Below are 22,561 nucleotides of genomic sequence, written 5' to 3'. Positions count from 1 at the left end.
CATGATTAGTGTGCACATAATCTCTATTAACAGCAAAAGAATCTTGCACGTTGCTGCCTGGTAACTGGGCTCCATGCAGATCAACTGAGGTTATACCTCCCCTTGTGGCTCAGTGCATTTATCTCATGATTGACTGAACCTTGCAGATTGTGAAGGTTGCAGATCCACATCACTGAGGTGTGCTGAAGTAGGTGACCTTAGCTGGGGAGTCTCAATTGATCTCAGCGCCTCTTGATCCATAAGGTAGGGTAAACTCTGCCAGAATTCTCACCCCAAGACTGAAATCTCTCATGTTGTTAGGCTTAAGACTATTATCATAAATTTGAAGCATGTGCTCAGTTTGGGAAAACAGTCTTAAATACAGTCTTAGTTGGAAACCCATGTTTCTGCAGTAACCAAATAGAACTGTGGATCTCCACATTATCCAGAGACCATGTACAGGAAGTGAATGTATGTGGATTTGGGGCGAGGACAGGATCAAGCTTGCCTACACCCTGTTTTAGAAAATTGTTAAGGTCAAACTGCACCATTGATCGGTGTTCCGAGATGCTATCCTGCGTGGAAGACGCTAGATAAATATAAGTTGTTGTCATTGTCCTTTACTCTGGGGAGTGGAAAGCCTTATTCAAAGCCTAATCTCAGGCCTCGAAACATCAACATGAAATGCAGTGTTAAGACACTACCCTCACTGTCCACATCATTGCCACAGAGTTAGTCTACCCTGCCCTGGAGACTCTATTTTGTTGGCCCGCCTTTTTCTGGACTTTGACATCTTTTGGGACTCGCACTTTCCTGCTTATGTATCATGTAAATCAAACATCTTCCGACATCCGCAAACTGTAATTAAAGCTCCAAATAACAAAACAAATACGGATTGCCAATATTGCATACTAGACTCCATGGATTGCTGCAGCTCCTTCCTTTTATCTGAGGTAGCCCCAGTTCTCTGAGTGATACACTTCTCATGGGACCCCTGCTATCTTCCAGTGAGATGCTTCTCTCACACTCACTAGGGACCTCTCAGTACCAGCACCACTCACTGATTTCCCTTCATGAATGCGGACCTTCACCCTGTGCTTTCCCTCCTCTAAATGTACTGCTTGTTGGAACTGCTCAATGCACTGGTGCCAGTATCCAGTGTGGGTGCTGTACTCTGTGCTGCTGTCTTTTCACTGGGCTCTGTTTAATCTGTGAAAGGAATAGACAGGGATCAGTTTGTTGCAGATGACGGTCATATTCACCTTGCCCACAATGCCAAATAGTCAACTATTGTATATTAATGCCACAACCTGATGACTAAAGACCAAGTTAGGGTCTAATTTGCGGTATTACTTGGGAGTCCTGTAGCTCAGTGGTTAGAGCACTCACCTCGCAAGCGAGTGATCTAGGTTCGATTCCCGGCAGGGCAAAATGCTGGGCAAGTTTCTATACTCCACATGCCTCTATTTACCTAGCAGTAAGTAGGAACCTGGTCGTTAGTCGATTGGCATATCGCTTTCCTGGGGTAATAATCCCTTAAGAATATATATTATTTGGTCACTTAGTCCACAACTGTTGTGGGACACTGCTGTGCATAATTAGCTGCCATGTTTCACCTACAAATATAAAGTCAATTCACTTTACAGTATATTCTGTGAAGCGCTTTGAGACGTCTCGAAGACCTGATAAGGTACTATATCAAATGTAGGGATTATTATTATTACTTCCCACATTACTGAATAAGAAAATATAAAGTATCGAGATTCTAAAACATGGAAAGTGTTGAAGAATGCTCTGTCCATTTAACTGGCCATTCTTCAACACGTTCTACATTCTAGAAATCCAATAATGGCTTAAAGTAAGATCAATACGAGCAGAAACAGGGCAGAGAGAGAGAAAAAAACATTTCCTTCACGGGAAGATTGATGTAATTGGGACTTACTAGAGTGGGTGATGGAGCATTTAACTACAAATTATATTTGTACAGTGCCTTTCACGTTGGGGGGAATGTCCCAAAGTACTGGACAGTCAAGGATGTGCACCTGAGCGAGGAGTTGGGATCAGGAGGGGTTAGACGGCAGGGAGGGTGGGTGTAGGAGGGTGGCTGATGGCACGGTCAAAGAGGAAGGTCTTGAGGCCCCTCCTTTGCTTCCTCTTACTTCAAGGCCCATCTCAAGATCTTTCTCTTCGACTGCGCCTTCAGTCACCATCCTATCCACACCCTCCTCCGATATGAAGGGACTGTGAGAGTTCCAAAGGGTGGGGGCAGAAAGGTTGAAGACCCGATGGTGTGGGGCAAGCAGAGAGACGACGACATGGAATGCACATTTACAATGAATCACCTGCAGTGCACTAAGTGGCCAGTAGTTGGCATCAGCCTCATCCCAGAGTGCTGCCTCCACTCTTTCTGAATGTCATTTTGAGTTTTGATTTTAGTGCAGTTTTCAACTTGTATTTTTAAGCAGTGTGCTTTAGCATTCTTTTCGTAGTTCGTTTCTGGTCTGGATCTGCCAAAGAAGGGCGAAAATTTGTACTCTCCCCTGCCCATAAATTTCTTATTTCCTAATTGAGATAAGAGACTTCTGGCTAAAATAGTGTCGATCCTGAACCTTGGATATGTCTTTTCTCTTCCAACCCCAACCCCACCCCCACCCCACTCTATCCACCATGCTGCCTTACTCACTCACCCCTTCCTTTGCTCACCCTGCGATACTGTGCTTCCTCATATCTACTCTACAGATTGTTGGAAAGTGTGTAACGGTCACCAGCAATAATGCCATGTGATTGCATTTGAAAAGGGTACTCGATATTCCAGGCACATGAAGAATGTAATAGTAATAAGAATAATCCTTAAATTTGATATAACGCCTTTCACTTGATACAATGTCCAAAGGATGTCTCAAAATGCTTCACATGATGTACATTGTGACCCACAGTCCTGGCTCCAAAAGAGGATTCACTGCGGATAACATGGATCTCCCTGGTCCCAGCTCTATGCTGAATTGGCTGGTTCCAACCAGAGCAACAATTGGGCTTGGAGTGCAAGGGTTAAACTGATTAATTGAATAGGAAACCTTCAGTTTAGACATTGTAATTTTGAAGATAAGCTATAATAAATGTGCTGGGGAAGAGCAGGGAATTGTAGTTAGTTCCAGTGGATAAACACCATCTTAAGCTTGATGTGCCAAATGGCCTCCTTCTGTACTGTAATCCCTATGTTTGAATGGTTTGGTCTGGACACAACAGTGACAGCAAGATTACCAAATAATGGTAACAATCTTTACATTTGATATAACGCCTTATCACATCTTCGAGATGTCTCAAAGCGCTTCACAGAATATATTGTAAAGTGAATTGATTGTATATTTTTGTGGACAAAATGCAGCAGCAAATTGAGCACAGCAGTGTCCCACAAACAGTCCTGGATTGAGCGATCAAATTATTATTATTTTCTTAAGGGATTGCTACCCCTGGAAAAGCGATCTGCCAATCGGCTAACAACTGGGTTCCTACTTATTGCTAGGTAAACAAAGGCCTGCGGAGTAAGAAAACAAGGTTTTGCCCTGCCCAGGAAGCAAACCCAGGTCCTCTCGCTTGCAAGGCGAGTGCTCTAACCACTAAGCTACAGGACTCCACGTAGCTAACTCCACGTAATCAATTGCCAAGTCAAAATGTTACATTTCCTACATACGATCCTGAAACCCCGACAATCACAAATGTAGGATTAGAACACTCTATAAAAAAAGCGTGCAAGTTTTCTTTTTACACCCGTCAAGTTATTCAGTGTGTTTTAATAAAAAAAATTAGTCACAGTTGGCTGCTCGCAACTGAAAGCACCTGCTGTGAGCAGTGAAGGAAGGAGGCTTTGTCAGTGTTTCCAAGAGCTGCCAGTGACACCCTGTCCTCATTGAGCGCAAAGTACTCACTGGTGTTAATCTTCTGCAGGGAGATGTGCTTCTCCAGTTGCCGCCTTAGCTTGACCTCAGCTCCGTACTTTCCTGTTGTGCCGTTGTCGGCCAGGATGAAGTGGGAGTGCATGCTGTTCAGAACCGTCAGCTTGCTCAGGGGGTTGGACATGGTTTGGTACGGCCGGACCACCTGTAAGAAAAGTTCAATACTCTGAGACACTGTCAATCTCAAGTGACTCACCCAGGAGATCTAGATCCATAGCTGGAACTCTGAAATGATTTGGTTTAACATCAATGGGGAGGGGGGTGGTGGGGTTAGGGGCACGGGCGAGGAGATGGGAGAGGAAGAAGAGAGAGATAATTTATTGTCAAGAGTGAGACAGCCCATATTGTTATTATGGGGGTGATATTGGGGTTCACCAAAAACAATTCGAGAACCTCATCAGTATCCAGCAGTAAGTAAGTCATGTCTTACTGACTGCTTTAGAGCAGGGGTGGGGGAAGTCCGTGAGTTGTGACATATTATCAGTTACCAGCAGGATTTCCTCTTAGCGAGTTGCACTTAGTAAATGTCATTTATCCGATCGAGTGAACCTGAATATCCAGCATGCACACTGACTTTAAATGATCCTTACAAACAAGATTGTTAGGTGTCTGGCCTAAAGCTGGGTGATCTTTGATGTCAGTAATTCAATGTGCTAATTTTTATAGTATTAGAATAGTATTCTATTGATCAACTAAAACATACAAGGTGTACTTACGTCCTTCCCAATCAGATCCTCTTGATTTTCTACTATTCCCCACGGAGCGATACCTATTGTGCAGATCCTCCCTCGGGATTTTGATGCATGGTCCTTCAGCGCATCTCCTACATGACGGATGACCCCTGAAAAGCAACCCATTGAACATAACTCACACGGCTATTTAATTACAACTCTGGCAGAGTCTGGAGTGTGATAGCGTGCAGAGACCTGGAGATACTGCTGTGACCCCAATTCTGTCAGTTTTATTGGAAGTCTAGGAATGGGAACAGAGACAAATCAAAATCTTTGTAGTGAACTCAGTGATTCAACACCACAGCCAGGCAGGTTCACAGTACTTGAGCGCACCTTTGATGGCTGAGTGTAATGTCTGGCTCGCTAAGAAGACTGGGAAAGCTATTGAAGTTATGCTCGTATTGGCATGAAGTGGTCCTCAAAACTCAAATGCAACGGGTGATAATTCTGTATGTATGTCAGCTTGGCTCAGTTGGTGGCCCTCTTGCCTCTGGTTGTAGGCCCAAGTACCACGTTAGATCTTAAGGACACACTCTAGACTTACACCTCAGTGCGGAACATTGTTACAGATGCCATCCTCTGGGTGACACATTAAAACAAGGGCCCATCTGCCTGTCCTTCAGGTGGATGTTAAGATCCCATCACTTTCAAAAATTCAAAGGACTTTCTCTTGGTCTCCTTGCACAGAAAATCCTCCAGATAAATTGGTCATTTATATCATGGTTGTTTGTGGAACCTAGCTTTGTGCTGCCTTTGCCTAAAAAAAAGTCACTTCTCGTGACAGTAATTGTGGTTCCCACTTTGAGACTTTGACAACAACTTGCACTTACATCACATCATCCATGCAGGGTAGCGTCTCAGCACACTTAACAATGGCAGAGCCTGACTCAGAGTGGGGGTGGTGGAGTGGGGAAGGGAGGTGACCGTAAGCATGGTTGAAAAGGAAGGCTTTCAGGCGGGACTTGAAAAAGGGGAGAGAGGGCAAGGCTGAGGGGTTGAGTGTTCTAGAGTTTCAGGGCATAGTAGCTGAATGCGCGACTTCCAATGGTGGAGCGGAGGGTGCAAGAAACAAGAAGGAGGCTGGTGCCAGTTGAGCGGAGTGCCGGGTGGTGGATTAGGGAGTGAGGAGGTCGGAGAGGTAGGGAGGTGCCAGGGAATGAATGGATTTGAACACGAGAGTGAGGATCTTGAAGTTGATCCGTTCGATGATGGGAAGCTAGTGGAGCCTGGTCAGAACTGGTGAGTTAGGGGTACAGAGTTTGGTCTGGACAAGATATGACACTATAAAAATAACTTCTTTCTTTCTCTCCATCTCTCTCTCTCGTTTTCTCTCTTATGGCTGCAAGTTGGTACAATTCTACATCTTTTCTAGAACAGAACTGTGCATAAATAATGCTGTTGCCTACCTGTATTCACACCTCCAGTGAATATCCAGGCTCCTGTTGTCATGGCAGCTTTAATGAGGCCCTTGCCAAAGACTTGCTTGAGTTTAGGCTGGAGTTCAAAGTTTTGGAGACCTCCATGGACGGAGATCAGGAGCTTTGGAAGATCAAGCTGCCATTCCTTCGTCATGAGATGCAAGAGGAGGTCAGGCTTCGTGTCAAAGGAAACACGTACATACTACAAAAGAAGTTGGAAAGAAAAAGGCAGTGGAAGAATATTACATTCTAGAGGTGGACTTTGTTTCTCCAATGTTACAGAAATATTAATAGGAAAAATGAGAAAGGATTGGAAAATTCCTAAACCGCATAATTTGAACAAGACGCTATTTGTCTGCTCAGCAGGTGAAAAGTGTCGGTCCCTTCAAATGCAACTTCACAGTTAATAAATCAACCTGGCCTGAAAATGTGAATTTACTCTGTTTTGGGGTTGTGGTCTACCTGACCTAAGAGTGCTTGATGCTGTCAGTGGAATTGTCGTACATTCTCAGCACTTCCTCACCATGAGGAGCACAACAACTGATCTAAATGTGAGAATTAAGTGAGGCAGCCTTGACAAACAACACATGCGTATTGTGGTAATGCAGGCCTGGTTTTGTGTAGCATCATTACACATGGGGGGTATAATTGAAAAAGGCCCTTTAGTCCATTTGACCTGTACCTTCCAGTGCAAGTATCATCTTTAAGCTGTTTATTAAGTGAGTCAGCATCCTGGTCTCAAACAGCCATCCTGGTAACCTGTTCCAGCCATTATTCACTCTCTGCATAAAGAGGTGTATGTTCTGAAATTGCCCACACAAACCTGAACCTGTGCCCTTTTTTTTCCCCACTGCATTGCATTCCTCAAGTGTTGTTCTGGTTTGATTTTCTCAATCCCATTTAGAATTTTATTAACAGTATATCTATAAGGTCCCCTCTGAGATGTTGCTTTTTAAGAATCTTAAACATTTTAACTTTGAAAATATGTTTAATCTAGGAAATAAACAACTGTAGACATTAAAACCCACACTGGTGTCTAATATAAGAATAAAGAGGGATTGATTGAATGTGAATCATGTGGATATTCGGATGTTGCTCGAATACCAGGGATGCCAAGAAATTTGCCATGAAGTTGAAGGCTCCCAGGAGATCGGAGCTCGTCAAGCTCGAGTGAGTTGGCTTCAAGCATGTATGAGCACCCACAGTATTTTTTTTATTGTGTGAATTTCACAAATCATACCACATAAATAATAAAAGGAACTACAATTCGGGAGCTAACTGTGGGAAGATTCCTGGAGCCTTATTACAGAACTTCAGCAACCACCACAGGAATCACGGTGAATTTCTGTGGTATTAATCCTTTCAGTGGACAACCTAAGCAGAGTCAATATTTGNTTTTTTTAAGTAATAATACTTGCATTTGATATAGCACCTTATCACACCATTGAGGTGTCTCAAAGCGCTTCACATAATACACTGTAAATTGAATTGACTTTATATTTTGTGGCAATTGCGCACAGCAGTGTCCCACAAACAGTGACCAGTGGATTAAGTGACAAAATTATATATTTTTTTAAGGGATTATTACCCCAGGAAAGCGATCTGTTAATCGACTAACAACCGGGTTCCTACTTACTGCTAGGTAAACAGAAGCGTGTAGAGAAGGAAACTTGCCTAAGGTTTGCCCTGCCCGGGAATTAAAGGATAAGTGCTCTAATCTCTACTCTATAGGACTCCATGTTGACTTTTTGTTGAAGGTTCAACTCTGCTTTCATGAGAATGATCATTATTAATCAAACCAACAATAATGCATGACATTCCCACGTTGTACATTAAATAATTAGCATCTTGCAGTGTTTAAAGTGCACCCCCACCCCCACTGCCCCCACCTTCCTGAGAGAGCTTTCATTACCAGAGCTTTGTTGGAGTGTCCTCCTCCTTGGAACTCGATGGTCCCAAAGGCATCTGTGGGGCTGAGCTGAGTGTGCTTGGCGATGGACCACTTCTCTGAATGGAGATCATTCTTTGTGATTCTGCCTTCAATGCTGTAATTCTGACTGATGGAAATAGCTGGAGGCAGTCCGACGTGTTGCCCTATTAGCCGCCCACAGCAGCACCTGCCATTGGAAGAAATAAAAAGTGTTTGTTGCATTTACCTTTGTGCAAATAAGGCCAAAAGGTTCACTAGATTTTATTCCACAGGAACTGGCACTGTTAAGTTCTTCTAGATCACATCGAACCACAAAATAAAGTCAGTACAAATACTATGATTTGATCATTAGGTTAAAAAATGTCAATCTTTAGCTCGTAATTACTCTTGGTGTCCTGCCATTAAGACCACAATCTAAAAATTTAAGATTGTGCAGAATTTTGGAAATTTATTCATTTCCGTTTCTGTGGAATGGCGGAAAAACATTTTCCAAAATAAGGGTCCACTTAAGAGTTTTCCAAAATTGTGAGCAATGTTATATTTTAAGATCAGTGCTTTTAAAGATTCTTACTATATTATGTGATTGTTTTCCACTTTATTTAAACAGTGTCTAATACTAAAGTACAGTTCCAACAGCTTTAAGGCACTCTCCTAAATTCTGAGATATTGGCAATGAATCTCAATAGAGTCATTTGACCATGAGGGTTGGCCATCATAGATGAACTGATTCTGTCCGCATCTGCAGACTACACATTTCCAGGGGATGGGGGCATTACTGAATATTGATCACAGGCAAGAATCAATGGTATAACTCAGTCAAGTCAGGTTAGTGATCAAACTGGGACACCACAGCTCACGTATCCACTCAGCAATCAGAAAAATGTTCTGTAATACATTATTCTCATTTCAAATAATGTCGTGGGATCTTTAATGTCCACCTGGTTGGTAGATGGGGCCTTGGATTAACTCCTCATCGGAAGGATGGTACCTCTTGATAAAACAGCACTCCCCAAGCCCTGCAGTGGAGTGTCAGGATAGACTTTATGAGTTCCAGGTTTCAAAATGGGGCTTGAACTTCCAACTTTCTGACTCGGAGGCAAAAGTGCTATCAACTGAGCCAGGCTGACACATTACCGTGCCAGGCTGACACATTACTGAGCCACCTGATGCAAATTTATGTACCAGAGTGTGGTGAAGTGAGTGGACTGTACATATTCATTCAGCCCGGAACTTTGTTTTCATTACCTATGGGGGTCTTTGGAACTTGGTATTATATGAACACATTCCCGCTTGTAGAACACTCTCTCTATCCATGATTTCTGAGCCTGAAAGAAAAAGAGCAAAACTTCAGTGCAATTCCCATCATAGAATGGGCTTTGTAATCAAAGCAGTGCAGTTCAAATACTCTTATCATGTTTCATTCTGTGATTTATTGATTAGCTTATACAACTAAATATAACTCAGAAGGTTTCAGACTCCTTTTTGCATTTTATTTTATGGGGTATGATTCTATAGTGCCAGACATGCTTAGGGTATTTTGGTCAAGTGGTATGTTTGAGCTTTGAAAGTGAGTGTTGGCAAGTTACTCAACAACAAAAACAACAACAACAAGATTCCATTTATAGAGCGCCTTTCACGTCGGGAGGACGTCCCAAAGCGCTGGACAGTTGGGTCAGGACCCGAGCAGCGGGGAAATGGTCAGGGTGAGGGGAGGGAAGGTAGGGGGCGAGGAGGGGGTAGAGAGTTGAGAGGGGAGCTGAAGGTACGGTCAAAGAGAAAGGTCTTGAGACCGGCCTTGAAGGAGGAAAGGGAGGAGGCGGCGAAGGTACTGGGGAATAGAATTCCAGAGCCTCGGGGCTGAGAGGCTGAAGGACCGGCCTCCGATGGTAGGGCGGTTGGGGCGGGGGATGTGGAGCAGACCGGAGCCAGAGGAACGGAGGGTACGGGCAGGTACGTCGGGGGATAGTAGGTCGGAGAGGTAGGAGGGCACAAGCCATGAATGGCCTTGTAGGTGAGGATAAGGATCTTGAATTCGATTCCCTGGGGGATGGGAAGCCAGTGGAGGCAAGCGAGGGTGGGAGTGATGTGGTCACGAAGCCTGGTGCGGGACAGTACACGAGCTGCAGAGTTCTGAATGTCCTGCAGCTTGTGGAGGTCTACTACAGAGAATGTCAACTACTACAGAGGTCAACTACAGAGAATGTCATCCTGATCCAGTCCTCATTTGATGTTCATTTTACACCAGGTGCTCTGGATAGCAAACAGGAGCAGGAACTCTAAATGATTGTCTCCTCTCTAACCCAGGACACTGAGGACCTGGGCTAAGATCAACTAGCTCAGCACAGATCAAGATTCCAACCTGTAACCTCCCAGTCTTTATGACCTAGTGAAATATATAAAAACATATAAATGTATGACCAGGAAATTATATTTTAAAATAAAAAAAGTTACTGTCTTTGTAAAATATATCAACAATTTGTAGATTTTTTTTCTCAACAGATAAATTGCTTGAGCTGAGTGCTCTGGTTAATGTGGTTCTCGAGTCAGTGCAAAGTTCTAACATGCTGCAGATTCTCTCCCACTCACTAGTTTGTGTCATTGCAACTTCAAAGATGGTAAAGCTACAGATTTTAAGAGATTTAACTCAGAAGAACACATAATGTACAACAAAATGCTCTTTGGCATCTTTTCACGTCAGGGGCACACCTCAAACTGCTTCACAGGATTCATCATAAATGGTAATGACCATGTGTTTTTGTAGACGAATCCAGTAGCCAATTTGCGTACAGAGATTTCCCACAAACAACCATGAAGTGAATGACAGTGACTTTGGACACAACATATGTTGAAGGATTTTCAAGCCATTCTTTTGAATTTCTTGAAGTTTAGTAAGACATGCGTTACAGCTAGTTTTATATACAACAGACTTTCAGTGTGAAATCCAACACGATTTCCCCTTTGCCGTTACACTGTTCAAATTCACATGGCATTCCAACTATGATTTCTATGTGCAGGAAAATCAGATGCACATGTTTATATGAGCGATGCAGACATTATAATACCAGATTGTCTTATCAGATACAACAAAACATTTTAGCTGTTTTTGACAAAGTCGCCTAACTTTCTGGAAATTGAGGTTTTGTTTTAAAGAGAGAACCATAGAAATTTACAGCACACAAGAATGCTATTCAGCCCATTGTGCCTTTGCTGGCTCCTTTAAGAGCAATACTTTCAGGCCCGTTTACCTGCCCTTTCCTCATCCCACTGTAGTTGACTCCTTTTTAAATATTCATCTCGTTCACTTTTGAAATCTACCGTGGATTTTGCCTCAACCATCGCTCCCCTCAGGGCATTACAACTATGAGTACTATGTTTAGGAAAAATTCTCCTCATCTCCCAAATTGCTCGTTTGCTCATCTTTTTAAATTGCTGCCCTTTCCTGACTAGTCGAAACAATTTCTCCTTATTGACTGTCAAAACACCTCATAATTTTAAAGACCTCTATCAAGTCACACCTCAACCTTCTTTGTTCCAATGGAATAATCCCAGTTCTTCCAGTCTTTGCTCATAGGCCAAACCACTCATCCCCCAGTATCATTCTAGTAAATCTCCTCTGAACCTGCTTTATTGCCTTGAGGTCTTTCCTGAAGTTGGGTGACTAATACTGGACACAATATTCTAACTATGGGCTAACTAATGATTCATAAGTTTAGTGTTACCTCCTTGGTTTTATAATCTCTATTTCTATTTATAAAACCTAGGATTCTGTTTGCTTTCTTGACAGTTTTGTTCACCTGCCTTCTTAACTGTAAGGATTTATGTATGCTAACCCCTTCTGCTCTTCCACACCTTTTAAAATATTATTACCTAACATACACTTGCTCTCCTTATTCTTCCTCTCAAAATGTATAATCTCACTTTTACCAGCATTAAATTTAATTGCCATTCTTCTGCCCCATCATATAATCTGTTTATGTCCACGTGTATTTGCTTACAATCGTTTTTGCTGTTAGCAGTATTCCTTACTTCTGTGGCATCTGCAAAATGAGAAATTGTGCACTTATACAACTGATCTGCAATCCAAATCAGTTATATAATGGAGAAAATTGTGCTCTTAACTCTTACCCCCTAGTGGACACCACTAACTCCATTGTGAATAACAACCCTATATTTCCACCCTCCATTTCCTTTAACCAACTTTCTATCTATGCTGCTTCCTCCAATTAATACAAAACACCGTACAAAATTACATTTGTATAGCGCTTTTCACATCGGGAGGATGTCCCAATTAATACCATGGATCCTCAAGCCTTATCACAAGCTTCTGAAAATCTGTACATACCACATCCACAGCATTACCTTTATCTATTCTCTTGGTTATTTTATCAAAGAACTATTAGATTTGTGGAGCAATACTTACCTTTAATAAATCTGTGTCCAAATCAATCCATGTCTTTCCAAGTGGTTATTAATATTATCGCAAATTATCTAGCCTCTAAAAGTTTGCCGACTAGGGATGTTAGTCTGAAATGTCTATAATTACTCATCTTGTCCTGTTCTCCCTTTTTAAACATAGGTGTTACAATAGCTACCCTCCAGCTTACTGGCATAACTTTTGTATCCAAGGTTGTTCAAAAGATTGCAGTCAGAGCATCTACTATTTCCTTCCCAACTTCTCTCAACATTCTCGGATGCAATCATCAGGCTCTGGTATCTTGTCCTGTTTGAGTTCCATCAATTTCTTTAGCACCATTTCCTTTTCTATATCTATCCCTTCTATTTGATGCACATCCCCCTCTTGTATACATTTGAAGACATTCCGAATATCAAGGTTAGGATGGCACTCACTAATAGCATGGTCAGTATGGATTTTTCACCTGCCAAAATCATTTGTGAACACACTAATCTCACATAAACCTTGGACTATGTGAACAAACTTCAGCACAAGCCACTATGAAGCCAACCTCTTCACCCACTGATAAAAACAACAGGCTGAAAATGTGATGTTTTGATGACCCATTTGATAATTATCAAATCTGTTATGAAACATGGTATTTTTCAGTCTATTGCCTTGCTAATGTGCATTCTGTAAAAAGTTGACTTTTCAGTATTTTTAATAACTTTCTCATGTCTTATTATTTGCACAGCCCTTCAGGAGTAAGTAAAACTTCAGCAATTCATTTCAAACTGGGAACTTTGTAGTCCGTCCACTGCCTTTCATTCCTGTTGTTATCAGTGGGAAACCAAATCACAGGAGCTTTAGAATGAAAGGTTATTCCAATAGAAAATAATGAGCAGCCAGCCAACTGATCCTTAATTAAACCAAGTTTTCTTTATTCCTGTTGCCGTCTTCATTTTATGATACTCTGATTCCAGACCCTTTTCTTTCCGAAAATAAAATTAAATAGGATTTAAAAAACAAGAGATGACCTCGATTGGGTTTTTGCAATCCCTGTTGAGATGCATCAGACGATAATGGGCACTGTACTGCTGACTTTGAAGTCTTCGATAATTGTCAGCTACCAATTGCATGTATTCCACAAATGCATTCATTTGTTATCACAGAAGAGAATCAGAAGACTAGAACTGCACTGAATATGTCAGAATTAAGAAAACCTCACACAGGCTGCTGGCATTACCCACTCCTTTCTCCCCTTACAGCCTTATAATCTGTGTATGATTAGGTCAGTCTTTCTAAATGCTGGCTAGAGGTCTTCAAATACAAGCTGGGCTTTTACAATGAACTAAACTGAGCTAGATGAATCTAATTGACTTGTCTCATTCTTACCTTCTGAGGAAGTTCAGTGTTGGTTTTACTCTGTCAATCAATGGTTTACAGGCAACTTCCTTCTGGTCCACACCCCACCAATCTAACCTCCAGGATTAATTAATTTCTGCTATTTAAACCAACCTCAATCTAGCTTTGTCAGGAAGCCCTTTCAGCAGAACTAGGCACTGTTCCTTGTAATCCAGAGTCCTACCAGCTGAACAGGTGAGGATAGCTTCACGCAAAGTACTCATTAAGAGGCTTGAACATCAACACTGCATCTAAAATTTCCTCTAAGTATATAGCAAAAGCAAAGACGAGAATAGAAAGGAAGCCTCAGGAACCAGCTGGTAATGTTAATACTCTTATATGTGCTCACATACTCATGCAAAAGCTTAAGCCCTTCTCTCTCGAAACACAATTTAATTGAAGATTTCAAATGTGTTCCCAGACAGTTTTCCCTGATAAAATGGAGCAGATATCAAAAGACACCATGATAAGATCCAAAATTTCCAATAAATTTAGCCTTGCATACAATATCTGCATCAGTGTAAGAATTAGCCCCCTCCCCAGCCCCCCCAAAAAACATCCCTGGGATTTAACAAATAATGTAACTTATTCATTAAAAGCTGGCAAGCGTTCAAATGTATGATGGTTAATATTGTAGGAGAGTAACTAATTCCCTGTACCAGTACGTATATTTCTCCCCCCCTTTCGTGTCGGGAGGACATCCCAATCAGAAAAGAGTTCAATTCCCAGCTACATTCTCCTGCCACTAAAGCAAATCTAATAAATACTCCTTGCAGTTGATGTAGCTCTTTATCATGTCGTCAAGATGTCTCAAAGCGAATCTCAGAGTATACTGTAAAGTGGATTGGCTGTATATTTTGTGGGCGAAAAGCAGCAGTCAGTTATGCACAACAATGTCTGAACCAATCTAAGCAAATTAAAAGCAAAAATATGGAGAAGTAATCCCCAATCCTCGTCTTTAATCCCTCTACATGGTTGTTTTTGGCAAGCATAAATGCAAAAAGCTTGTGATTAAGGAAATGTGATTGGTGAATCTAATAGCTTCTATAGGAGTTCTTGATGAGTCAAATTGTCATTAAAAGTCTGTTATCAGAGGACGAGCTACTTTTATTTTATGAGACCTTGGAGCTGGAACAGTAGAAAAATGGGTGAATCTGCTTAGAAGTGTATATACTAAGAACTTAGTTATCGTTGTGGGTGAGAGAGGCTAAACGTATCTCTTCGGAGGTGACCTGGCTCCAAGTTGACATGCTTGGCAACAGAAAATTGGAATTGAGTCAATAATCTGTGAAGGACGCAGCTGTCTGATTCCTGAGTCAGGTAGGTCCACAGTACAAGGCTCTGCTGATGACAGACCCGCCAGCCTGGCTCATTTCCAAGACGGGGAAGGGCAGAGCAGGCACTAGGAGCAGGTATCTGTCCTGCTTGGCTCATGTTAAACAGCCTCTCTTTTTGCCAAGCTGACTCAGTGGGGTGGTAAGGGTGGCGGAGTGCAATGGAGTACCCTTTAGCTTTCATGATCATGTACTGAGCTATTGATCTGAGCTACATTTACTGTAGGACAGTGTTGGGCAGGGGCACGGGCAGTGTCAGTGTTTCATCGGCATGGGGATGGTAGCAGGTCACCCACATCCTCTCGGCAGAGTTTGATGATGCTGGGAGAGTGCTGATGGAGGAACAGACAGAAAATCTCATTAAAGAGAAAAGAGGGGGGAAAGGGCTTAAATTTCCCCACAACAAGAAAAAATTACTCTCTGGGTAAAGTTTACAAAGCAAACAGCCCCTACCACCCGTCGGGGCGATCCTTTCTACCATGGTTTCCGTACATCGAAGGAGCACTAATGACTCTTTGAGAGACCAATTGTGGACTGACACCAATTCCTTACTCAGCCCATTCCGCAGGGTACCATTAAGCCATCATTAACTCCATTAAAGCTGGAGTATCAAATCACTTGTCAAAGCTGAATGCGCACATGGAAGGACTGACATGTTCAGCCTACTGTACTAAAGAGTTCAACTCCAGCTGACATTTCATTTGGGTTTTCCTTTGTTAAGCTCTTATTAATTAGTTTGATAATTCCCACCAGTCCCCAGAACTGGAGGGAATATAGTCTCAGGCTACCCAACCAGTTACTGCAGATTGCGTCAATTTTGTTTTTTTGACTTAATGAGGCTGACTGGAATGTAAAAAAATCTATTCAATTTTATCAGACATTTCTCTTTAATCTTTCAGGGCTTGAGATTGCGTGAAGAAAACTTCAGAATTTGAGATTAGTTTAAGAATATGCAAAGGAACAAGACAAAAATCATTTGATCTTTTGGAAGTCAATGTCAATGCAGAAGGATCCATTCAAACATTCTTTGTGAAGAAATGTAAACAGTGTCATTCAATAAGCTTAAACAAGATTGATTTTTGGATGTGTATACACAGTTGTCAGAGAATGAACCCACTTTAAAGCTTATGTCAGTGACACACAAATGGCAGATCTAACTCCCAATCTAATAGTGTTTGCTTTTATGTGCTACCATATGTGGAGGGCACTATGTAAGTGCAATTTCTTGTTGTTGTTTATATGCTTCAAAAGAGTCTTGTGCACAAAAACGTGAAATTAATATATTTAGAAAAATATTTCATTGATTATATGTACTCTAACACTTGATGTATCAAGAATATTTTCAAAACTTATTTCTATTCACTGGGCTGAGAATTGCATATATTCTATATTGTTACGATACGCCAGCATGCACTATTACTGTATAACATTATTATTATTATATGCAGAACTTTGTATATTTGGAAAGAACCCACTGGCAAATCCAAGAGCAATGTTCATAGGTTATGAATAGAAAGCCTAGAGATAATGTATAGATTCCCTTGGCATGCAAGCAAAAAGGAAAACTACATGTGGCCTTTCTGTAACCTAAAGGTTCTCTGCTGGTGTGTCCTACAAAAGGGGAATACAGTGCAGTATGTTACATGGACTTTGAACATCTGTGCCAGCTTCAGGTAATAATGGAATGTAGAAACCTTCACAAGTTTGTCCCCAAAATTTGATCTCAGGGTCCCACAAAATTCCTAATGAAAATGAATAACCTTTAAGGAGTTTCCATAAGAATACTCCCACCGGAATATTCCCACAGGAAGACTTTAAAGGTAAGCGGTTGGCTGCATTTGATTTATTTAGTTATACAACAGAGAAGCATTGTAAGAAACTCATTGAATAAAAAGAAATGCCACTGACGCAACAATAAAATACCTTTTCTCTTCTTCACATGAAGATTAGGTTTCAGTAGTGCTGCCAGACTCATTGTGAGGGCTCCATGGTGAATGAGTATTACAGAATGTGACTTGACTCTGACTTGCCTGTAGTAGCTTTGATACTTACCACATTATCTCAGTGCAGAAAAGTTTGTAAAGGAACGAGATGTCCCATTCACTCATTCCATTGGCGTGTGATCAAAATATATATGCCAGCTGAAAAGACGGTATCTTTCCCCCGCCCCCTTGCCCCCTCACCCCCCACCACTTTCCCCACCCCAAAAAAAAACATTTCAGCTGTTTTATAGCATCCTCATGGCACTATGGATACATCTGGCTATGGATATATCTGGCTTGAAGTCTTGGTGCTAACAGACCTGAAGGAAACCAAGAAAGATCTGCAATAGAAAATAGTCTGTTTTCCAAAATTGTCACCCCGACTAAATGTAGCTAAAGAAAAACAGTCATTGTTTTAAAAATAATTCTAATGTATCAACTATGCATTCTGCAGAAAATAGTCGTGAAGATTTAAAGAGGTGACATTGTGAGATTCCGAATGACTAATCTCTTTATGACATGTACTGTAAAACCTGGCTCCCACAATGGAAATCTGTGACCCAAGGGGAACTGAGACTTGTTTTACCATATGGCTGTTACTTTCATAGCCCCACAACCCACATGCACATTTTTTATAATAATAATAATCCTTGCATTTGATATAGCACTTTATCACATAGTTGAAATGTCTCAAAGCATTTCACAGAATATACTGTAAAGTGAATAGACTGCATATTCTTTGGGACTGTATGTTTTGCGTATTATGGAGCAACAAAGCAACACCTTGAATGATACCTTTTCTAGTCCAACGCATTGAATCCCGTGAAGCTTTATCGTTTTTCTTTAAAAATTGTCCAGAAACTAGTAACAGCATCCAAATTGTCCTGATTGTCTACGTTACCTGGTTGAGAACATCACCTCTGCTGTCAGTAAAAGAGGAAAAAAAACTGTTGAACACAACAGCCAGGAAATAAGATGAGATAATGGAGTTTTTTTATTCAGGCAGAATATGATACACAGAACTGCGAGAATTGTGATCCAACAATCTACAATTTTGTTTCAATCACAAGATTTAGTCCACTTAAATATATTTCTGAAATGCAGCTTCAGTTTATTGGATGTCAGAAATCCCCCGTGCATTTCTGTGGGGGTTATTTCTTCTGCCAATTCAGAGGTTATCAGTCTGCATGAATTCTGATACAGGTTAATCTGACATAAACATGGAACGTTTGGCAGAGGGCAGGTAAACTAAACACTATGTTCGTGTCCTTTAAATGAAGGTTTTCTTCATATACAATTGTATTGTTTTCAACTGAGACATTTGTTTGTGTGTATGCGTGGGAGGGTGAACAATTCAACATCAGGCAAAAGATCGCTGTACTCTTTCAGATATAATAGTTACCTGTCCTTCACTTGTGAATGAAGTTAGGAAAGCATTCTGCTAGGATTTAACCAAACTAATAATAATTAGCCACCCCTTTCCGAAACACAAACCCACAAGGTGCTTCAGCACTTTGTTGATCTCGAACCCTCCAAAAATGTCTCCCAGCCACCAATTACCAGAGTTGTACAGCTTTTCGTGTTAAAATTGTTCTATGTGAATGCTTGTCTGTGTACACTCGACACAAATCCTCAGGTGAGGAATAAATTGCTATAAGAATCAATTAGGTAAAGCTAAGCTATTAAAAATAGCAGACAAACTTCCCTGGAAACAAATGTTCTACTGTGGCAAACGTACAGCAATTGCTCCGTATGTTTAAGAAAACATGATCAGTTTCAATTACAAAGGACTGAAAAAAGGTTTTGCACTCATGGCTATTGACTGTAGAATATATTTTGCAAGAGATAAAGTTCTCTATTGTAGAAGTTGTTCAGTGCTAAACTGTGCACTTCAGCATTGTTGCATTTCATATATTCACAGGTAGAAAGAATAGCTACTCTGTTAAATAGAGAATTAAATATCGAAGACATACTGATACCTGAGGAAGGTCTTCACTGTACAACGGAGCATTCTGGTGCCATGTACTTTCACTCTCAGCAGCCTTCACACATCACCGTGCTGCTTCTCACTCGGCTCTGCTTGTACTCATGACAGACAGGACTGCCCACTGAACACTAAACTCATTCCAGCAAAACCGGTTAAAAAAAACCTTAAGCCATTGGGTCTGGGCCCATTAGGTACCTGGTATGTGCAGCAGGATTAGGTGCAATGCAAGATCTGCAGACATTTATTCCCCCCCAAAAAAAATGAATCTGGGTTGAGCCTTTAATCCAGTGCCTGATGAAGAACAAAGGCTGAAACTTTGATTTCCCTGGCACATGCCCTGCTTGGCCAGTTTCAGACCCACGCATGTGAAAACACGATAACGCGCTCAGAACATTTGGCGACCTTATAATTCCACCTCAGAAAATTAATCCCTTCGCAGAAACAGCATGCTAATGCCGAAATTAATCTGCATGCAAGCCAGATATTATTAATCGGGGGAAGAATGAAACCACTGAGTACTGTACCAGGCATCATCTGATCACGTACCCTTCAAGTACCTGAATACGATTAGGAAAACAAGAGGAGTATTGGTTTAAAACCATAAAGCCCTTAGAAAAACGGCTCGAACCAGCTACTTTAATCTTTACAGGTTATCAACCAACACAAGTTCAACTTTAATTAGCTTCAGAATAAAAGCCCTCTCTTCCCTCCAACCCCCTGCCTCCCACTCCCCCCACACCCACACACATATACACACACACCTGCCAGCTCAACAGCTGCTAGGATACATAAGCAAAGAACTCAAATTCTTTGTTAAACAGCACCTAAGTTGTTGATGTATGAGAAAATGCTGAATGGAGTGTATAATAGACAAAAGAACTTATCTACAGATAATTTTCCTGTTGTCATGGATACCCACTCTGCACTTGGATGAGGTCCACTTGTGCTTTTGTGCTGAGGAGAAACACTAGACAGGACAGCAGGTCTCCTTCCTCCCGCGCCTCACATAACAGGCCGTGGCCTGGCACCCACTTCTGTTAAGAGACGCAATCATTCATTTTACTCCTTGAATTTTTATCCAAGTCTTATTTTTATTTGTTTTTTGTTTTTAAAGTTAATACAAACCGCACCCCCCCAACCCCCACATATTCATCTTCGCAAAAAAAGCCCTTCGCTTATAGAAGAATGTCTCAAAGTGCTTTATAGAGATGGTGAAGTGAGAATACAAGGAGAGTGGAAAATACGGGGGGGGGGGGGGGGGGGTTGGTGAATGGCCAAAGATGCAATTGAAGAGATTGTATTTTTAGACGAGCTTTGAAAGTGGGGAGGGTGGGGGTGGAAGGGAGATGGTGGGATTTTGGCAGAATGCTCCAGAGAGCAGTGGCAAAGCAGCTGAAAGCTCACCCGTTGATGGTGGGATAGAGGGGGAGTGGGGGTCCTGGAAAAGACCAGAGTCAAACAAGTATTTTATATGTAACTCACACAGCACATGAGCACACAGCTCATCTGAGCCTTTAAACATCCTACTTTCACCTTCTTTTCCCATTGTCTTCTTCCTAATGATCCCAGTATATATTCTCTACCTGATAGAAAGCGATAGCTGTGGCTACCTTCATATGCCTGAAGGCATGGCTGGTGAGAATGACAGCCTGGCTCAGTGGTAGCCCTTTTGCCTCTGAGTTAGAAGGCTGTGGGTCAGGACGTGGAATCACATAATCTATAGTGACACTCCAATGTAGTGCTGGGGGGTTGCTGCACTGTCAGAGGTGGCGTCCTTTGGATAATATGTTAAACCGAGATCCCATCTCCCTGTTGAAGTGAATGTTATTATTATTAATGTTAAAGATCCCATGGCAATATTTGGAAAGAGAAGGGAGTTTCTCCCGGTGTCCTGGCCAACAATCTCCCAAATAAAATTGGTCACTCACTCCATGGCTATTTGTGAGCCATTGCTTTGCACAACTGGCTGCCCGTTTCGCCCACAAAATACACAGTCAATCCACTTTATAATATTTCATGTGAAGCACTTTGAGATGTCTCAACAACATGATAAGGCGCTACATCAAATGGAATGATTATTATTATTATTGCTACTACTCTGTAATGTGGGACCCTGGACAGGAGTGAAGGAGCCCTCTTCCATCAGTTGTTCCTCCTCTCTCCTATGGGATGAGAGCACTGCCTAAGAGCATTTCACGGAGCCTCAAGGTTAGAAACGGCTCCATTGGCTCTGTCATACGGTACCTGGCCACCTGACATTATGAAGCACTTAGTTTTTTTCAACTCACATTTCTGGCCCAGCTACAGTATGTTGTAGGTACTGACTTCAAACAAGCAGCTGCAGCTGGGAAACATGAGCAGAGAGTGCAGCTATACTCTGGCTCCTCAGTCCTCTGCTTGAGTAAGACACAGCTCGATAGTGCAAAGTGTTCCGCCACTCCACACTAAATCTTGTGAAGCGCTACATGAAATGCAAGGATTATTATCATATCTACACACAACTAAACTCCCACTTTTACATCTCCCGTGGGTGTTAAAAGTTCTTGAATGTTGCAGACACAGATATCCAGGCACTGCTAGAGCATCAGCACGACTCACCTTTGATTCTTGGTTGTTTGAGCCAAACCCTCACTAAGCTGATGACATTACTGTGTATCTGCCGCTGATCCTATTTGATGCATTAACTGGGGAAAATGTATTTTATTTGCGAATGCTCCCTTCTGAAATCCTGACATTTGTCTCTAACACACACACAATGAACTGATGTTCATTCTTCTGGCAATGAACAGAGTGCAAAGCGCTGCACCGACACTTTCCTTTCCTCCCAAGAAACAAAACAAATCCTGCATCTCTCTGCCTCTTATTTGCTCTCAATCAATTTTTGTTTCAAAACATAAAAAATAAAAAATTGTCATTCACTTCATGTCATTCACTTCATGACTCCATTTTTGTGGAGTCCTGTAGCTCAGTGGTTAGAGAACTCGCATTGAAAGCGAGAGACCTGAGTTCAATTCCAGGCAGAGGGCGAAACCTTGGGCAAGTTTCCTTACTCCACACGCCTAATAATAATCCCTCCAAAACCAAAAACAATAATAAATTGGTCATTTTCAATCTACGACTGTTTGTTGGACATTGCTGTGCGCAATTGGCTGTCGCGTTCGCCCACAGATATACAGTCAATTCATTTTACAGTGTGTTCTGTGAAGCGCTTTGGGACGTCCTCCTGACGTGAAAAGTGCTATATCAAATGCAAGGATTATTATTATTATTATTATTATGGCTGTTTGCAGGATATTACTGTGTGCACATGCTAGTTCATTTGCCTACAAAAACACAGTCATTACACTTTACGGTAAATCCTGTGAAGTGCTTTGAGATGTTGTTCTAGCATGGAAAGCAGTACATCCAAAATGTAAGGATTATTACTGTTAACCATCTGCTGGCCCAAGC

General features: G+C 41.6%; 1 protein-coding gene across 1 annotated transcript in view; it reads right to left on the bottom strand.

Moving 5' to 3' along the window:
• The window catches only part of trpm3 (transient receptor potential cation channel, subfamily M, member 3), an 86,144-nt gene extending 68,945 nt beyond the window's left edge, over positions 1–17,199 (bottom strand). Inside the window, exons 1-6 of the mRNA XM_042346621.1 lie at positions 17,195–17,199; positions 9,257–9,385; positions 7,994–8,198; positions 6,070–6,283; positions 4,649–4,773; positions 3,906–4,077 (exon numbers count right to left, since the gene is read on the bottom strand). Of these exons, the coding sequence (XP_042202555.1) occupies positions 3,906–4,077; positions 4,649–4,773; positions 6,070–6,283; positions 7,994–8,198; positions 9,257–9,385; positions 17,195–17,199 (850 nt within the window). The remainder of the gene's footprint in view (positions 1–3,905; positions 4,078–4,648; positions 4,774–6,069; positions 6,284–7,993; positions 8,199–9,256; positions 9,386–17,194) is intronic.
• Between the last annotated feature and the right edge of the window lie 5,362 nt (positions 17,200–22,561).

The sequence above is a fragment of the Callorhinchus milii genome, unplaced genomic scaffold (assembly GCF_018977255.1).
Source record: "Callorhinchus milii isolate IMCB2004 unplaced genomic scaffold, IMCB_Cmil_1.0 Scaffold1, whole genome shotgun sequence".
NCBI classification, from domain to species: Eukaryota; Metazoa; Chordata; class Chondrichthyes; order Chimaeriformes; family Callorhinchidae; genus Callorhinchus; species Callorhinchus milii.
This window is presented reverse-complemented; position numbering and strand designations above follow the sequence as displayed.